Source organism: Bubalus kerabau, chromosome 8, assembly GCF_029407905.1.
Source record: "Bubalus kerabau isolate K-KA32 ecotype Philippines breed swamp buffalo chromosome 8, PCC_UOA_SB_1v2, whole genome shotgun sequence".
Taxonomy (NCBI): domain Eukaryota; kingdom Metazoa; phylum Chordata; class Mammalia; order Artiodactyla; family Bovidae; genus Bubalus; species Bubalus kerabau.
In genome coordinates, this window is record NC_073631.1 from 79,367,493 (window position 1) to 79,387,210 (window position 19,718).

Genomic DNA, 19,718 nt, shown 5'->3' on the forward strand with positions numbered 1-19,718 from the left:
CTAGGGCAGTGTTCAAAATAAGTTTGTTTTGTTTGTACGTGCACAGCTCTGCGCAAACCGTGGGTGGAAGGAGGGCAAACGGTCCACGTTTCAGACTGTGTTTGTCCTCTTGTTAAGGTTCAGACCTGGAGCCAAAGTGCAATTCCAGCCAGGAGCGCACAGCCACGTGAAGGATGGCGCTTGCTTGTTTTGCTCAAGGGATGTCTTCAGGTTGAGCCTGCCAGTGCTCCCTGGACGACCTAGGGAAAGCAGGAGAGATGAGTTGGACAAGGCCAGCCCACTGGCCAGTGTTCAAGTGGGGAAATCAAGGCCCGGGAGTACGAAGGAGCGCTTTGAACCTAAGTCTTTGAAAGCCTTGTTTCTCAGTAGCAAAGCCGGAACTGTTTCTGCTTCTGCAGGAAAAAGACGAACAGGCCCCTCAATTGCTGTCTTTAGAGCCTTTCTCAGGAGGAAAGAAGGAAGGAAAGGGACAGTACCTCCCAGGACTGATGCCAAGCTCCGCAGTCTCACCACAGCCCCCAAAGCCCAGTTAACAGAGCTTCCAGAGAGTAGGACTCAGAGCCATTAAGAGAAGGGCTGAGGACTTCCCTGGTGGTCCAGTGGTTAAGACTCTGCACTTCCATTGCAGAGGGCACCTGTTCTGTCCCTGTTTGGGGAACTAAATTCCCACACACCACATGGTGTGGCCAAAAAAAGAAAATTAAGTTAAAAAAAGAGAGAGAGAGAGAGAGAGAGAGACAGGGCCGAGGCTAAGTAACTGAGCGCAGACCCCAGTTTCCTCTGCCTTTCAGCCTCAGATGAGATTTTTATCAGGAGTCGATGTTCATGGCTTTCTCTTTCATTAAAATTCCTGTCTCTAGATATCCTCTTAGATGGAAAGAAAAATGTCACTGTAGCTTCCGAGACAGTGAGAAATGGGCCTGCTCCCATCCAAACACCAGGCACTCTCTCTGGCACCCAGTCCTTGGAAACCAGGTAGCTATTGACAAGAAAAAGGCAGTTCTATATTTACTGAGAGAGAAAAATCTCCAAGGTCTGTAAGATTAGGCAAGTAAAATTTCCAAGGCAAGTAAAACTAGGAAGGCACAGAATATGCTATTGTTTGTGCACAAACAAGTAAAGTGAATGTGTGTGCCATTGTGATTTTAAATGTATGGACTATTTTAAGAAGAATGTGTAAGAAATTGGCCCGCCTTGCCGGGGAAGGTGCGAAATTAGGTGACTGAGGAAGAGACTGGTCTTCCCTTCACACTCTTTTTTTAGCCCTCTGGATTCACATTATCTAGTAAATACTACATTATTTGGTATAATCAGGTCCTTACATTATCAGTTATATTATCTATCTCAGGAATCTTGCGTGCTAAGACACTCCAGTCCTGTCCAAATCTGTGCAACCCCATGAACTATAGCTTGCCAGGCTCCTCTTTCCATTGGATTCTCCAGGCAAGAATACTTGAGTGGTTTGCTGTTTCCTTCTCTAAGGGAATCGTCCCGACCCAGGGATCGAATCCATACCTCTTATATATACCTGCATTGGCAAGCAGGTTCTTTACCACTAGCGCCACCAGGGAAGCCCCATCTCAAGAACCAAGTTTAAATTAATTTACTAGATCTTTTTCCAGCCACTTCACTGGCTCTTTGGCCCTCACCAAGTTACTTGCCTTGTGCTCTGCCACTACTATATCAATAAATTGTCACACACACACACACACACACAGACACACACACTTCTCCTTGCCCCCAGCATCTCCTCAACAACAATAAAATTAAGGTTGGGGGGGGGGGGGTTGCAATTGGAAGTTCACGGTAATTTTGATCATATTTTTACAGTTTCTGGTTCAGGAGCTGACAACAGTTCTGAGTTTTATAACATTATTTTTGAGGTGAGTTCCTAAAGGATTTTATTTCCCCCAAAGAATCTGTGCTCTGTATTTTCTCTTTGACCTCCTCAATGTAGAATCAGAGTACCCACTTGAAACCTCTTTCCAAAGCAGGATTAGAAACAGACATTGAGAATGGACATGTGAACACAGTGGGGAAGGTGGGATGAATTGGGAGGCTGGGATAATAGGACCCTGCTATAAAGCGCAGGAAGCTCAGCTTGGTGCTCTGTGGTGACTAGAGGGGTAGGATGCTGGTGGGTGGGAGGGAGGTCCAAAAGGGAGGGGATATATGTATGCATATGGCTGATTCACTTCATTGTACAACAGAAACTAACACGACATTGTAAAGCAATTATATTCCTTCTTTTTTTTTAAAGGAATGTCTTCTTAATGACACACGTGAAAGAGAGAACCATACAGTAAATATCTGGGGCCTGCCTACTGTGTGCCTGGCAGTTTGCCAGCCCTGGACAGTTCACCCAGTTGTGCGTTTGCCCAGTGAGATCCCTCCCTCCTTCTCTGAGGTCTCAGTCACCCTGCACGTAGTGGAAATTCCACGGAAATTCCTCTCCTGGCTGATCGATTTCCCAAACATTTCCCCGGCTTGCCTCATAGCAGCAGTACACCAAATGGCCATCAACCCAGAGAGAGAGGTCTCCCTGCTCCCGACCACATCAACACAAATGGACAGGGCCCTTCCTCAAGGCCTGTGCAGGGCATTTGTCCCTCTGTCCTTTGAGGATGAGCTGCCCTCCCCTGGCAGGTCTAGAGGTGGCTGCTCCTGTGCTCATTTCTGGGTGCATCCTGGATGCCAGGTCCCGCTGCCCACTGGCTGGCTTCCACAGCCAGGACAGGCCTTCCATGCCCCCTGTGGTCTGACTCCCAGGGTCTGGCCTCTGTTAGCATGAGGAGGCACTCCTGCCAGAGGCCCTGAGGTATAGAGTGGGCCAGAGAGGGAACCCCTCCTTAAGTGTTGTAGCCTTGGAACCTCAACCCACCTCCCATCTTCTCAGCCCTGCAAACCCCTGCTCATTTTCCAGGCTTAAGGTCTCCCCTCCCCACACCCATGGAAAAAAAAGAAAATTACTGTCATATCTACATGACTTTCTTCTTGCTGTTCTCCATGCTCAAATTTTCCTCATGCCCCCACCTACATCTCCCTATCACCCTCATCTTCATGGCATTAGTCCTGCTCTTCCTGACACCCAGAACTCCTTCCTGCTCCTTTTCCATCCTCCAGGGCCCACCTGAAGCTCCTCTCCCCTGAGACACTTTCTGCCCCCCTCTGCACTTCCAAAGAGTGTGATAGTGGGTTACAGGGATACCAAAGAGCTACATAAACCTGCATTTACCCATGTGCCTCCTGCCAGACTGGGTGGGCAAGGGACAGGCTCCCAGAGGCCCCTGCCCCATCCATACCTGGGACACTAACAGATGGCCCAGCCTATCCTCCCAAGGACTGTAGAATCCAACAGCCAGGCTCAACTGGAGGCAGGGCATGGAGAGCAGAGAGTGGTGGGGGAATGGGGAGCTGTGACTTCCTATACGTGCACTGTGTGTACCTGGCACCAGGCTGTGCTTGCCAGAGTTGGCAGGGGTCCTCCCCAGGAGCCCTAGAAGTAGGGCTTATCGCACCAGCAGGAGGGAAGCCCCCTTTGCCCAAATCAAAGCTGGCACCCTTCATGCCAAATCACATAGAGACATTTGATGTAAGGAAGGGTCAATACTGTCTATGCCTACAAAGGCAACTGGGAGTGTATCTGGGGTGGGGGGGGACAGGGGTGAAAAGCAGCTTTAGGGATATATGTGGGAAGTTTTCAGAGCTGGCTGTGGAATTTGTATTTTATCAATTAGGCAAAATGCCAAAGATGCCTTTGCAGTCCACTTCCCTACCCACCATTGTAAATTTTCTGCCTGCAGAGGAAAGGAAACCACTGTTCCCATTGCAGAAAAGCAAAAGAGCCCACATAATCTAGGCAGTCTTTCCAAGGGGCCCCAGGAGATAGAACCTGAATGGGGCTGCACACAGCATCTTTCTGATCATTTCATAACGATTTACAGCACACCACCTCTGGTTGCAGCTCCAAGAACCCATCTCTGAGAGTTTCATCAGCCCCTAACAGGCAGGCATGGGAGCCCACCTGTGCTAACACCTTGAATTTCATGTCCAGCATATTGTGTAACCTTCCTGGGCCTCAGTTTCCTTGTCTGCAAAATGGGGATAATGCAGAGGCTGGCAGAGTCAGCCCTGAACAGAGTCACCACCATTCCCAGCCGCAGCGTGTATTCACAGAGACGAGGTACTCCCTGGATGATGAAACTGTGCGGGGCCTTCCGTCACCCACTGTTTCCAATTCTGCCTTCACACCGCGTGCTGCTTACTCACCAGCAGCCGGAAAATTGGGCAATCCCTGCTTTGAAAAACAATGCAAAGATCAAGGGCAAAACCAGGCTTTCAAAGGGAGAGAGCGCTGCAATCCAGGGGATCCTCGAAGGGAAGTTGTTTTTAACCTGGGGGAAAAATAACAAAAAGATGTTCTGTTGTGTTCCCAATCGATCGACACACTGAATGATGTAAATCTTGCAAAGGCCTGGCCTTCTGGCCAGCTCCTAAGCAATGAAGGGCACCGTTCCACAGACTGAGGACGAGTCTACTCCCCCAGCTAGTCAAAGTGGAAAAGTAAACCTTGCTCTTGTCACATCAACACAGCCCAGATCCCAAACACAGGAGCTCAAACAGAATGCCCGGGCAGGGCCAGTGCCCAAGGGCCCCACAGAAAGACCAGGGTTTACTCTGCTTTGGCAGGCCACCCATCCTGCATTCCCATTTGGGGTGCCATTGGGGCTTCAATACAAGTGCCAAGCCCATGGGCGGTGTTCAAGGGTGATCATTCCCCACCCTCCTCCTGCACCAGGAGCCTCAGTCGTGGTCTAGACTAGTCTCACATCACCTGAGTCTGGATAAAAATGCTTATCCTCAGGCCTCACCCAGACACTAACTCAGAACCTCTGTGGTGAGGGCTGGTCCTGTTTTCACAAGCTCTCCAGAGGACCCCGAGGCTCACTAAAGTTTGATGGCACAGGTTTAGAAGACTCCCCGCATCCCACTCCCATTCAAAACCACCCCATGAGAAGCTGGGAATGGAAAGTTCTGGGGAAGAGGCAAAGGATAGAATGTTGCTGGAAGTGGGTGGGGTGGGCTGCATGGGGCTATGGAGAGATCTTGGAAGGACCTGGGCCCTCTGGTCTCAGTTCTACAGCTCAGCGCAGACAAGCTGTGTGAGTCATTTCCAGCAAGACTTCACTGCCCCGTGTACAAAAGAGTCTGCCCCAGACCCCTGCATCAGCTTTGGGAAATCGGTAGCCTCTCTGCTACATTAGGCATCATATTGTGGGGTTAAGCGTTGATGGTCATTTCTTGGCGATGAGGCCTGTGGTTACATAGATGGATAAAGTGTCCATGACTTCTATGAGTAGGACAGACTGCTGCACCAGACTGGCCCCATGACATCCCTCAGTAGTTCTACCTCCCCACTTATCCACACAAAGACTATGGGCCCATCAGTCAACCTCAAACATTCAGGATCCCCCTCACCAAACCCCATCCAACCAGCCCAAGGGCAGCAGGACCTCTCCCACACACAATGTGGCAACAATGTGCTGTTTTACTCATGCCTACCAGGCATGAGGTTGCTCAACTCTGCTAATTCTCTGACCTGGGCAAAGGGCAGGGACCCTGGGCACAAAAGTAGGCGACGGCCTCCTACATTACAATCTCAAGCAGTTACCCACATCAAGTGTGTACATCACAGGGGGAGGGGTCTCAGCCACATTAGAGAGTGAACATCTGTGGATGCCCTTACTAGGAGTAAACAAGCGTTCTTTTGCTCCACACCATCTTCATCAGTTGGCATTGTCAATATCTGGATTTGGGTCATTCTAATAGTTGTGTGGTTGTATCTCTTTGTCATAATTTTCATTTCCCAGATGAAATATGAAGTGGAGCATTTTTTCCATGTGCTCAGTTACCATCTGTTTATCCTCTTTGTGGATGTGTCTCGTAAGGCCTTTGACCGTTATTAATGAAGTTGTTTTCTTATTTTTAAGTTGTAAGGGTTCTTTTAGCATTTTATCTAACAGTCCTTTATTAGATTTGTCTTTTGCAAATATTTTCTCCCAGTCTGTGGGGTTTTTCCTCATTCTTTTGACATTTACTTTCTCAGATCCAAAGTTTTTAATTTTACTGAATTTACGAATAATTTTATTGAATAATAATTTTATTGAACTTACGAATTTTTGTTTTCATGTATCATGTGTTTAGTGTTGTATCTGAAAAAGCCATCACTATATCCAAGATCATCCAGGTTTTCTCCTAGATCATCTTCTAAGAATTTATAGTTTTGCATTTTACATTTAGTTCTGTGATCCATTTTGAGTTAATTTTTGCAAAGAATGTAAACCTGTGTCTAGATTTTTTTTTTTTTTTGCTTATAGATGTGTAGTTGTTCCAGCCCATGTGTTGAAAAAATTTTCTTACTATATTGTATTAACCTTGGTCTTTTGTACAAGACCAGTTGATGGTATTAATGGGGCTCTATTCTGGACTCCCTAAACTTCTGCATTGCCTTGTTTGTCTATTAATTCAATACCACACTCCATACTATAGATCTATACATTTATACATTATAATCTATTTACTGTAGATTTATAATAAATCTTGAAGTCCTGTAATGTCAGTCTTTCAACTTTGTTCTTCATCAATATTGTGTTAGCTATTCTGAGTCTTTTTCCTGTCCATGTAAAATTTAGAATCAGTTTGTTGACATCTACAAAGTAACTTAGTGATTTGATTGGGATTGTCTTGAGTCCATAGTTGAAGTAGGGAAGAACTGCCATCTTGACAATATTGAGTCTTCCTATCCATGATTAAATTCCATTATTAATTTTATTAAATTATTTATTAAATTTTTCTTTAATCTCTTTCATCAGACTTTTATAGTTTTCCTCATATAGATCTCATACATATCTTGTTAGATTTATACACGAGTATTTCATTTGGGGGGAACGCTAATGTTAATGGGTGTTGTTTTTAATTTCAAATTCCATTAATTTAGTGCTGTTATTTTCAAAAGGTACTGACTTCTGTATATTAACCTGTATACTTTTGTATACTAACCTGTATACAACTTTTGTATATTAACCTGTATACAACCTTGCTAAAATGACTAATTAGTTGCAGGAATCTTTTTGCTGATTCTTCCAGATTTCTTTTTCCTAGATGGCCATGTCAGTCTGCAAATAAACCCAATTTGAATTCTTCCTCCCCAATCTGTATGCTTTTCTTCCCTTCCCCTGTCTTACTGCATTGCCTAGGACTTCGAGTACAATGTTGTCATGTAATGGTGAAAGAGGTCGTCCTTTCCTGTGCCTGCTGCTATTGAGAAAGCTTTGAGCTTCTCATTATTAAGCATGACTTAGCTGTAGTTTTCTTGTAGATAATCATCAACAAGTTGAGAAAAGTTCCCTTCTATTTTTAGTCTACTGAGTTTTTGTCATGAATTGGTGTTGGATTTTGTCAAATGCTTTTTCTGTGTCTATTGGTATTATTGTGTGGTACTTCCTTAGCCTATTATGTGATAGAGTACATTAATTTTAGTGTTGATCCAGCCTGTAAACCTGGGATAAATCCTATTTGGTCAAGTCATGTGATTCTTTTTAATACACTATCGGATTCAACTTTCTAATATTTTGTTGAGGATTTTTGTTTCTATGTTAATGAGAGACATTGGTCTGTAGTCTTCTTTTATTGTAATGTCTTCATCCATTTTTGGTGTAATGGTAATGCTGGTCTCATAGAATGGACTAGGAATTATTCCCTCTGCTTCAATATTCTGCAAGATTATTATAGAGAATTGGTTTAACTTCTTCCTTAAATGTTCAGTAGGATTCTATGTGGGTCTGGTGCTTTCTGTTTTGAAGAAAATTCTGGCATTTTCTCTTTGCAAATTTGAATTATATTAAAGCAATATTTGTACTTATTTATTAATGAACTTTATGGATTTTATTCTCCTCCTATTATTGTAAAGTAGTACCAACTATTAGCCTCTTATTTGTAACCTGGAGTCAAAGGCAACCCTGAGCATATTGGTTGTGTAGAAACTGTACTAAGACTTTATGTTTTGGGTATGGAATTTTAAAGTTGATGGACCACAGGAGTAGATCTGAATAAATAAAATATGTATTTCTCTCCCAGGTCCTGGACACAGGAGGTCCAGCATGCCATGCAGGGCCACAGGAGAAGCACCAGAGTGGCCAAGAGATAGAGAACAAGAGCAAGGGAGAGATCAAAGCCATGGCCTTTCCTGGAGTCTCCATGGGAAAGGCAGGGCAGAGTAGGGTGAACAGCTTAGGACTGGCTAGTTTGAATAATGCCAGTGGCTTTAAGGCATAGGGGTGGCCTCTGGTTGCCTGGTACCTAGCCCTGGAGTGACTAAGACAGAAGAATTTTGCTGACAGGGAAGCACAGCCTAGATAGAATAGGCCTGGCTCTGGACTGATTGGTTCTTATATCAAAAACATGCTCCTGGATGAGCCCTTTTCTACCCAAGGAGAGCCAATATCTCCCCAGCCAGAAAGTTTCTAAGATGCCAAAACATCATCCGATGCAGAAAATAAAAATATATATTATACAATACAGAAACAAGAGGTAATTCATCGTGCTGGAGTTCAGAAGAGGCAGCAATGTGAGATGCGAATGGAAACCACCAACGGAGGATGACAATCAAAACAGCATGGGCAAGTTACACTGACTCACGCCCATCGCTGAGGATCCACCACACGCCAAGCGCTGTACTGAGGCTTTCCTACACATGAGCAGAACACACCATGGCGTGACTCTCATTCTGGGCCCACACCTTCAAAATGACCAGACCCAAGCTCTGAACCAGCCCTTCTACACCAAGAGCAGTATTTGTACCTATAATGCAGGTTTCTGTGTGGCAGACTAGCAGGCATGTGCATGCCTGAAACTTGTACTTGAATCACACTCGAGTTCAGCCTCTCCAGGTCCTCGCCTACACAGTGAGGGGAATCCGGGTTCTGGGCTACTGAACCTCGGAGGGTCAACACAAGGAATGCACTGGGCTGTGGGCAAAGATGAGGAGCTTGGAGACTGCGGGTCAGCTGCTGCCATGGGCCAGGCTTGGAACCCCTGTGGGGCCTTTGCACATACCCAGACCCCCATGTTTCTCCCTAGAGGGCTGCCCAATGTCATAGTGAAAGGCACCGCTCACAGGTGACCCTGTGTGCTGGACTAATGCGACTCTGGACACACACTGCAGATTTCACAATGTTTTTATTCACAAACACAAACAAAAGAGGCTTACATTATGCTCAAAGCAGTGTGCCTAAGTGCCATGAGGTCAGGAGGACCCTAGGGGTGTACCGATGCAGCAACAAAACATTGACCCAGACCTCAGGACACTGGGATGGTGTCCAGGCAGCCCCCACCTTATTCATCCAGGACTTTGGGCAAGCCCTTCCCCTCTGCAGCCCTCAGTTTCCCCATCTGGAAAATGATCCACTGTACCAGGTGAGCTTTATTTTTTTAATTATTGTTTACTAATTTACATGTTATTTTTAGAAAAATATAAAATGGATTTAAATGATATTAAAATTTACCTATTATGCTAACACCTAGATATTACCCATGTTCCCATCTCCACGAATCTTTTTGGGTGTGTGTGTTTATGTCTGTGTGTGTGTGTGTGGCATGTACTGTGTAATTTTAAAATTTGTACTATCTGTTCTACAGCATTTTTTCATTTAATATATTACGAACATTTTGTCTACAGTGTGTATTTACATCCACAGCATATGTGTGTGTACATACATGCACATGGATGCACATATGTTGAAACACAGATTGCTGGCTGCAGAGCATTCCTTGTCCTTGGATGTGTGTGCACTTCTGTTGGGGTTCTTAAAGACAACACTCCACAGATATAACAGAAAATGAGTGACTACTTGGTCTGATTGCTTCCTGGTGCTCCTATAAGGGCCTTCCCCTGTGGCTCAATGGTAAAGAATCTGCCTGCAATGAAGATGACTCAGGTTCGATCCCTGGGTCAGGAAGATCTCCTGGAGGAGGGGTTGGCAACCCACTCCAGTATTCTCGCCTGGAGAACTGAGCCTGGCGGGCTACAGTCCATAGGGTTGCAAAGAGTCGGACACGACTGAGCAACTGAGGACACAGGCATGCGTGCTCCTGTAAGTGGAACTGCTCCATCAAAGGCTGAGCATGCTCTCAAGCCTTGCACCTAGCTGACCTGCCCTCCAGAAGGGCTGTGTCCACTAAGAGCCCCAGCAGCACGGTGAAGAGGGCTCCCTTCCACTGCCCAGCAGCACTTGAATCTGAAGTGCTTTCTCAGTTGTGATGGTCTGTGCTAACAGGTGGGGAAGGGTTCCCTGGAGAATCCTTGTCTCTGACAATCGCCTTCAGTACTCTAGGGTGCCTCCAGGATTCAGAGATCTCAGAACATTAGGAAAACTATGACCTCAGACATTGCCTAAATTTATAGACAAAGGAAAAAACAGTGACAACATCCATCCACCCCAAATCACAGTGACTTACTGGCAAAGCTCAGATGGATAACACTTTTTAAAAATAGAAGATTAGTAGCAAGGGCAAGAGGGTTGCCATGTCCATGGTCTCAGCGCCTTAGGGGACTAAGTTGGAATGATGATCTCTACTCCTTTGAGGATGTTGATAAACCATTTGGCACGTGGTGAGAGTGCTATGCTTGGCCCATTGTTGGAGGCCGTCCCCAGGCACCCATGGGCCCTGACTTCCTGAGTTAGGACTCACAACCCAGCGGACACAGAGGCAGTGAGCCAGGTGGAGACCCTCAAGGCTTGGCGCCCGACCCCCACTCCTCCCCCCGCCCCGCACCGCCCCCCGCCTCCAGCTGCCCTGCGCCTGCGCAGTCATCAACGGAAGACTGCACAGGTGGGCTCCTGCACACCTGCGTGGGCCTGCAGCACCGACACCGCAGGTACTTCAGGGCGCAGGGGCTCTCGGAGAGCGCTGCCGGCGTCTGGTCCCCGCTGGGAGGCAGGATGGAGCCTGGGGCGAAGGTAGGCCAGAGCATGATGGGGATCAGTTTGGAGTGAGGACTGGAAAGGGGCGGGTGCGAGGAGGTAGGGTCAAGGTGGGGCAGTGGGGAGGGAGGCTTCCGAATATGTCCAGGGGCAGGTAGGCCAGGGCAGGATGGGGCTGGGGATGGTGGAGTGGAGGGATGCTTCAGGGGGCCAAGATAGGAATCCCCGGCTCCTGCCGCTGCTGGAAACAGCCGCAGAGTCCTGCCTGAGCTCCAGGTTAGTCAGACAGGCCCTGAGCTAATATCAGGGGGCCTCCTGCTCCTTGTCCGAGGCGCTACACGACTTCCCTGGTCCAGAGACCCCTGTCCATTTTTCTCCGCCCGCCAGCGACCTGTGCTCAGAGCCCCGACTTGCCTGGGTACCACACCCAGGGCGCCATCCCGGAGACATCAGAGGGGATTCCCCTGTTCTGCCACACAGCCCCTTCTGCTGCCCCCTCCCCACTCCTGCGGGGGAGTCCAGGTGGCTCGCTAGTGGTGAAGAATCCGCCTGCCAATGCAGGAGAGGTAAAAGATGTGGGTTCCATCCCTGGGTTGGGAAGTTCCCCTGGAGAAGGAAATGACAACCCACTCCAGTATTCTTGCCTGGAAATTTTCATGGACGGAGGAGCCTGGCGGGCTACAGTCCACAGGGCTGCAAAGAGCGACTCCACCTCTCTGGGGAAAGCCTGGAGGCCAAGGGAATCGATGGGAGACAGAGGGGAACCCAGGCGTTGCCTTGTCCCAGATGCAAAATGGAAAGCAGGGCTGCAGAATTAGGTAACAGGCCCCCGGTGAAGTTCAAAACCTGACCTTCATAACCTGTATTTTGGCTCCAGTGGCACCAGCTGACTAAGGAGCCCTCAATCACCGCCCCACCCCCACCAAAACCAGGGATTTTCTTGGGATTTCTTGAGTTTCTGTGTCTCTTCACCAGACAAGTAGGGGCTTCTTTTTCCTTTTTCCTTTGTAAATAGGTGACACATGCCCCTGGTTTCAAAATAAAAAAACATAGACAAGTACACAGTGACTCCCATCACCCTCTGTCGACCCTTATGTTTATACCATAAGTAAACATCATGTTTTTAGCCTCTTCTAGAACTTTCTTTAGATTCTTTTTTCCTCAGTTTGTACAAAAGAATTCTACCTAAAACAGAGATCTTTCCTTGTCAGTATATTTAAAACACTGTATATAAAACACTGTTAAAGGTCCTAGCATATTTATCCTTTAGTTTATCAGCTTTTTCCTAGGTATTAGAAAGATTAAACCCTTATTTATCTCTTCTGAAATTTGTGGTTTACCTATCCTACTTAGTATATCATCTTTTTAAAAATTATATTTAGTTTAATTTTTTCTTTTTTATGGCTTCTGTATATGAGATAGTTAGAAAGCCTTACTTCTGACAAATTTACAAAGAAATTCACCACCATTTCCTTCCAATACTTTTATATCTTTGTTTTTTTATTTTTAAATCTTATATCCATTTGGAATTTATCATGAGTGATGTGAATAAGAATCCAACTTTGTTTTAGATTTTTTAATTATTTTTCTAATAATCTGAATTTTTAAAGAGTATAATATTCAATTCCTTGTAATTTATTTTATGTAAGGCATGAGGTAGGGGCATGATTTAACCATTCTTTTTTTTTTCCAAATGGCCAACCAGGCCAAACAACATGTAATGAGAAAAAGATCTCTCTTCCCTACTCCTTTGAAATCCCAGTTTTTTCCCATTTCTCATGTGTATGACTAGGAGATTATTTTTGTAAAACAGCACTTGTTTTTTATCTGTAAGCTCTGTGTATAAATATTTGTAAAGCAATACTAAATCATTTTATCTGTAAACTTTTAATATGTTACAATATAACTGTATTCAAATTTCCAAAATTGAATTATTGGTTCTTTTTTCACTTTCATAAATGGGTTAGTTAAAGGTAGCTCTTTTTAATAAAAAATATCTCTCCTTGAAGTTTCTCTTTTGTGAAAGTCCCAGTTTTCCCCCTCACCCCACGTCTTTATTCTGAGATCTTGGTCCCTGTTTGAAGTAGAAGACTTAGTCTCCTTTCACAGGTGCTGATTATCTTCCAAGGCGTTTAGATCATTTCTTTTTCTCCTTGATCTGCTGCTGCTGCTGCTAAGTCGCTTCAGTCGTGTCTGACTCTGTGCGACCCCATAGACGACAGCCCACCAGGCTCCCCCATCCCTGGGATTCTCCAGGCAAGAACACTGGAGTGGGCTGTCATTTCCTTCTCCAATGCATGAAAGTGAAAAGTGAAAGAGAAGTCGCTCAGTCGTGTCAGACTCTTAGCAACCCCATGGACTGCAGCCTACCAGGCTCCTCCGCCCATGGGATTTTCGAGGCAAGAGGACTGGAGTGGGGTGCCATTGCCTTCTCCTTGATCTAGCAGGGGCTAAAAAAAGAAAAGTGAATTATCACTACTTCATTTCTCTTTCTCCTTATTTCTCGAATTTTGCTCTATGAATGTTGATGCTATACTATCTGGTGCAAAGATAATTATAATAGAAAAGTTTTCACTTTTATTTTTTATTACACTGTATTTTTGTGGTCTTGATATATTAATGTATTTCTGCTATGAATTCGGCCTTTTCTGATATAAATAGTGAAGTCCCTCCATTGTTTCATCCTACTTTGAAACTTTCTTGAGCTTCTGATCTTTAGTGCATCCTACTGTATACAGTGTGAAGTTGGATTTGTGTTCTAATTCAATCTGAGAGTCATTGAATAGGTGAGTTTATCCTAGATGTGGCAGCTGTTTGAACTTGACTCCACCAAACAAGATAGATAGTGAACATCGTTTCATTTATTTACCATCATTGGACATTATAGAAATTCAAATGAAGACTACTATGCAAATTAGATACCACTACTCATATATTAGAAAGACTGAAATTTAAAAAAAAAATTAAAAACAGACAATACCAAATGTTGGTGAGGATATGCAGGAACCAGAATCCTCCCGTGCTGTCAGTGGGATGGAAGACAGTTGGGCAATTTCTGATGCCAACTCAATTCTCTGGAGTAAATCCTATCTTTCAGGTCAATAAGAGTTGCTGCTGCTGCTTGGTGAGTTAAGTCATGACTGACTCTGTTATCCCATGGACTGAGCCCGCCAGGCTCCTCTGTCCATGGGATTCTCCAGGCAAGAATACCGGAGTTTATTGCCACTTCCTTCTCCACAGAATCTTCCTGACCCAGTGATGAAACCCAGGTCTCCTGCTTGGCAGGCAGATTCTTTGCCACAGAACCACCTGGGAAGCCCTAGTTAGAGTTAACAGCGATCTATTTCCAAGGGTTTTTGCTAAAGGAAACAGGATTCAAAAGGACCCCAAGGGCTGCACAGTTGACCGTGTGTGATTGCGATTAGCTCATCCTCCCAAGCGGAGGGAGCACTTTCTCCCTGCTTTCTGGCCCAGCTTGAGGCATCTTGATGGGTGTAACCAGGCATCCCCAAATGTGGGCATCACCAGCTCTGGTCCACAGCTCAGCCCTGCTGCTTACCTGCTTCCAGTCACTCACCCCACCTGAACTTGACTTCCCCTCAGTTCCTGGGTGATGATTACACCCACCTCGATTTTGAAAGTTCCAACACACTCCATGAATTAAATGTTTCCATAGGAAACCCTCTCTAGACTGTACTTTCAGCACCTCTGATGGTTTAATCAAGGGTTTATTTTGGAAGAAGAAAAGTGGCCATGATGAAATCACTACCACCTATCAATATGTTTGGGATTGGGATATTATCAAGATTTTTGAGAAAACATCCTACCCCACTCTAAGCACCCATGCCCACCCAGTGTGATTGCATTTACATACAAAAAAACAGCAATTTTGCTTTTTCATACTGAATTTCAAGGTTAAGATGATTTCATTGACATTTCAAACTTTTTTTCTTAAAGAAACATTATCTAAAAGTCATCTGTTTTTCAGTCTTATCCTTAAAAAAAGAAAAATCTTTTTGATGGACGCTTAACATTTTAACCAAAAAAAAAGAGAAAACTAGTAAAACGGCAGACAGAGTACAAGGGTGGTCTTGTCCTAGGCCGGGCTTCAGCTTAGTGCTGGAGGCTCCCCTCACTGGGGAAGAACTGGAGGGCCTGCCTCATGGTGGTCACACCTCAGGAAAGTTCCCCGGGGGCTTGGTGTCCAGCCCAAGGCTCCCTCTGGCTGTGACTGACCTTCTGGGACACTGACCTCTGTGTTTTGTTTTGACAGGCTTCTGGGTTGAGCTCCCCTGAGGATGAGAGCTTTTCTTCCGTGACCAGACGGTCATCCCTGAGGTGGGCCCTGAAGCACAGCACCCCAGCTGGAGCTGCCCTCAGCTGGCACTCAGGGTTACAGGGTGATGTCCCCAGCCACCAGGAAAGGGGCCCTGCAGGCAGGTCCCCACGACCTGCACGGTCCTCCTGGGACCTCCTGTCATCCCCAGGAGGGGTCAGCCTCATGGCCTCCTTCAGAAAGAGGCGGCTTTCTACCATCGAGGCCTCTGAAGTGTCCAGTAAGCAGCTTGGATCCAACTCAGACCCCTTTGCTTTTGAGGAAGACCCGCCCGTGCCAGCCTCAGTCACCCAGCAGCAGCAGCAGGGCAAGTCCCCACCAGCAAGGAGATCGCCACCAAACTTGGGATTGCCTGGGATCCCGGACACCGCCAGGAGGAGGCCTCGGGACCTAAAGAGGCTGGCTGCTGTGGTAGGACGCAACCCGACCCCAGCCCATTCCCCAGAGCTTGGAGTCCCTGCCCAAGGCCCCCCCTGGAAGGCAGCCTGGTGACAGTTGAGAGAGTAAATGCTGCTCTTTCCTCACTGATGGGTCATGTCCTGGGCATCATGAGGTCACCAGGACTGAAGGAGACCATCCAGCCCAGGGCCCTGCCTGTACCCACCCTTCCCTGACTCTGAGGGGTCCCCGTGACCCCACAAGAAGGACTTTCACTTGTAGTGCCTCCCACATTTCCCATGCACTCCTTGAACTCCATAGCACACCTATCAGCCTGCCCTGGGCCTGGGGGGGGATGGAGTGGAGTCCCTGGAAAGCCACACTCTCTGTCCTCCTCTGAGCTGTGACTTGTCCTCTGAGATCCAGCCCTCACACCACACACTACCAGATCAGGCTAAGCCATCTGAACTTTGCCCACTGTGTTTCTACGTGCCTGTACCTTGTTCAGCAGCCTGAGTCATCCCACCCCCATCCCACTGTCCTACGGGCCCTTCCTCCTTTACCTGCCCTCAGCCGCCCTAGAAGAGCCCCTAGAAGACACAGCAGGAAAATGGCCTGTCTAGACAGCCTCACACACTCATTTGCAAGTGCCCACCCCACCCCTCACACTCTCTGCCCATGCCTGGCGGATCCCTCCTTGTTCCTGTCTCCTCCCCCGCAACCCCTCTCTGCCCTTGTCAGACCCAGATCCTGGGGTCCTAGCTCCCTCCATTCTCTCACGTACCTGCTTGTCCTCACACTGGGCTCAGTCCCCTGGGGTCTGACTGGCTCCATCATGAGGTCATAGTGCCTGGCATGCAAAGGCTGGCCAGGCTGGCTATCACTTGTGAGTCCTGCATGGTGCCCAAGAGTAGGCCCATGTGAGGGCCTTGCAGTCCTGGATAGGCACCTGCTTTTCCTACCCAGCTTGTCTCTGGCAAAGATCAGTGTTCTTACAAGGTAGACCTCAGAGATGCCTTTCTGTTAACAGACAGAGCGAGTGAGGCAGTGGGAAATCCACCTGCTTCAGAACATCGAGGAGGCCACCCAGCATGAACTCACCATCGAGGACGACTGAGTGCTCAGCCCTGGGCCCAGGATGCAGTTGTGCTCAGGAGCTCCTGCCATGGCCTGACTTACTTATCTGTCCGTCCAACCATCTGTATGTCTGTAGACCTTCCTCAGGACTTGCCCTGGGTCTGACCTTGCTCTCCATTGTGCCTCTGGATGGGGTGGCAGGAACTGGCTGATGATCTTGTTCCTCAGATTCCAAACATGGGGTCTTCATCTCCAGCAGAGATGAAGGGATGTAGTGGGGGCAGGGCAGGTGTGGACAGGGGAGATGGATGCCCCAGGGCCACCCTGGAGTACCCGGAGACGAGATACATCTTCCCACCCACCCTGCCTCCTTCCCCAGCACAGCCAGGTGAGTCTGAGATACTAGGATGACACAGTGTAGGGAACAGGACCAAGTTTAAGGTAAAGACCAGGTTGCTAGGCAGCCCACCCGGTGGACAAGCCTTCACACCTAGCAGGCTTTGAACACCATTCCAGGAAAGGCCAGAGCAGTGGCTCTCATTTGGAAGATATTCTGACAGTTTGCGGGCACTGGTTTGTTTAGTGTTGTTGGGAGAGGAATTTAACCCCCTCTAGTAGCAGAGGTCTTCTCCTGTCCTTTTCTAGAGCTGAGCTCTCTGCCTCATTGCTTAGGATAAGGATCCCACCAAAGGGCTGGAGGTATCTATGACCCTCATGCTGTAAGGAAAATGAAGCAGGGTTCCAGGGGCACTTTGATCAACACAAACCTCACATTAGCCTCCCAGGTCCAGATGTCTCTGAGACTTGTCTGTTAGTGGACACATTGTGGTTACCAACATAGAGCTAGTTTTATTCTTGCAAATGCTTTCACGCCCCACTTACCTTAAAAAAATGTTTATTTTCTGCCTTCTAAAAAACAAAGATTGCTTATGTTTTCAGTACCATCCTGCACACATCCAGGCCCTCCTCCAGGCCAGTCCTAGGAGACCTGGCTCTTCTCAGGGACACAGATAAAGCCTATTGCTAGAGCAGACTCCAACAGGGCACCCTAAACAGAGTCTCAGGCTGGCCGGACATGACAGGAGACAGGACATGGCAGGTTCCAGGGGCAGGCACAGTCAAGGATGGCCTGAGAGAAAGAGGAAAGGCTTACTCTGGAGCTGCTGGGTGGGTGGAGGGCATTCCAGCTCAGGACGTTGATTCCTGGAGAAGCCTCCATTTTATGCAGAGGTTTTGAATAAAGAAGGAACAATGGAATATTCCTCATGAAGTATTAGATGCAGTTGGGGGCTGCAAGGATGAAACAGTTACTTCAAATGTGATTTGTGGGTGTTCATTTATATGTGGTAAGAACGAACTTACTGTGTAGCGCATTTAAACATTTAAGTTTTGTGAGCTAGTTCTTCCTTTATATGGCTATTCGATGTGTTCACCTTTTCCTTTTTTATAGCAATTATCAGATTATAGAAATAAGTTTATACTTTTGTAAAAATGTAAGAAGCAGAAAAACTGACTTTAATCAAATAACATGGAGATAAACACTGCAATGTAATTCTGCCCACCTTTATTATTAAAAATAAACTGTTTTCATGAGAACTGTTTCCAAAGCCTGTGTCTGATGCAAAGTGATTCTGATGTGTAACCAAATGACTTTTATCTCTCTTCATCCTTTGAAAAATTCCTATTGAGAATGAGTCCAGGAAGGAAGGAAAAATAATGCAGGGACTGTGGGAAAACTTGTTTTTGAAAGATTGGGAATTACAGGTACTCGGGAGAAAGTTTTACCCATGAGATAAATTCCTAGATATTTTACATTGAGTTTTCTCTTGTTGACTGAAAAAAAGCACAACCTAAAAGTTGACAATCGTTTTATTCTGCAGATTTACTGAGAACTTAAGCCCACTATACAGCCTCTCCAATCACTCGGAGAGACTGTTTCGAAGAGGTAAAGGAGGAGCCAGAATATATTTGAGTCTAGGGGTGGCAAGGGGGAAGCGTGGTCGAACATAAGATTACTGCTAATTAAAGAAACAGACATCTCAAAGCTTTTAGTGCTTTTCTACATATGAGAGATGCAAGAGTCTGGACTCATTGAAGTCATTCCTTTGATCTGCACCTTAGGTAACAAAATCATTTGTTTACTGAAATGGCAGGCGACATTCTTAGTCCACACTCTCAAGTATTAAGAAAACAGATTCTTGACTCCTCTGGTGGTCCGGAGGTTAAGACTCGGTGCTCCAAATGCAGGGGGAGTGAGTTTGATTCCCGGTCGAGGAACTAAGATCTCACATGCTACACAGTGTGGCCAAAAACTAGATTAAAAAAAAAAGTTGTTTTAAGCCAGGGACTTCCTTGGTGGTCCAGTGGTTAAGATCCGAGCTCCCAATGTAGGGAGCACTGGTTTGATCCCTGGTTGGGGAACTAAGATCCCACATGTCATGCAGTTTGACAAAAAAAAAAAAAATTCTTATATTTATACAATTGGAATATATGTAAGTATCTGGAGGCCCACTCCTTAAAATGTTTATTTTTTTCCATATATTTACTTTTTATTGAATTTGTTAATGACACATAGTTTTTGCACTGCCAAACCATGCCTGAGAATTCAAAGAAAATGTTTAAAGTGCAATTCTTGTGACTATTTCACAAATAAAACACAGTGTGAGCATGTTCCGTCCACAGGAGGGCGCTGGTGGGAAGCAGACTGAAGAAGTTCCTTCTTCACACAAGCCAGTGCTGGCCAGTCTGCTGCCCGAGGGCAGTGAGGTGCGTCAGAGGGGAGGCCCTCTGACCTCCAGCAGTCAGCTGTGTCCTCAAGAAGGGCTGTCCCTGGAGACGCTGGGAATGAACTGGAGGGGATATTCTCAGACCAAGGCACTCAGGACAATGGGTGCTGCCACTCAGGTGGCATAATGAGAAGCTGCAAGATCTCGAAATGAATGATT

The 19,718-nt window shown here is 46.4% G+C and overlaps 1 protein-coding gene across 1 annotated transcript; it reads left to right on the forward strand.

Moving 5' to 3' along the window:
• Positions 1-9,016: 9,016 nt before the first annotated feature.
• Positions 9,017-18,374, forward strand: CCDC201 (coiled-coil domain containing 201). The gene is made up of 4 exons (XM_055589371.1): positions 9,017-9,177; positions 10,850-11,018; positions 15,256-15,729; positions 16,727-18,374. The coding sequence occupies exons 1-4, from the start codon at positions 9,017-9,019 to the stop codon at positions 16,811-16,813; spliced, it is 891 nt and encodes a 296-aa protein (XP_055445346.1). The 3' UTR covers positions 16,814-18,374.
• The last annotated feature ends 1,344 nt before the right edge of the window (positions 18,375-19,718 follow it).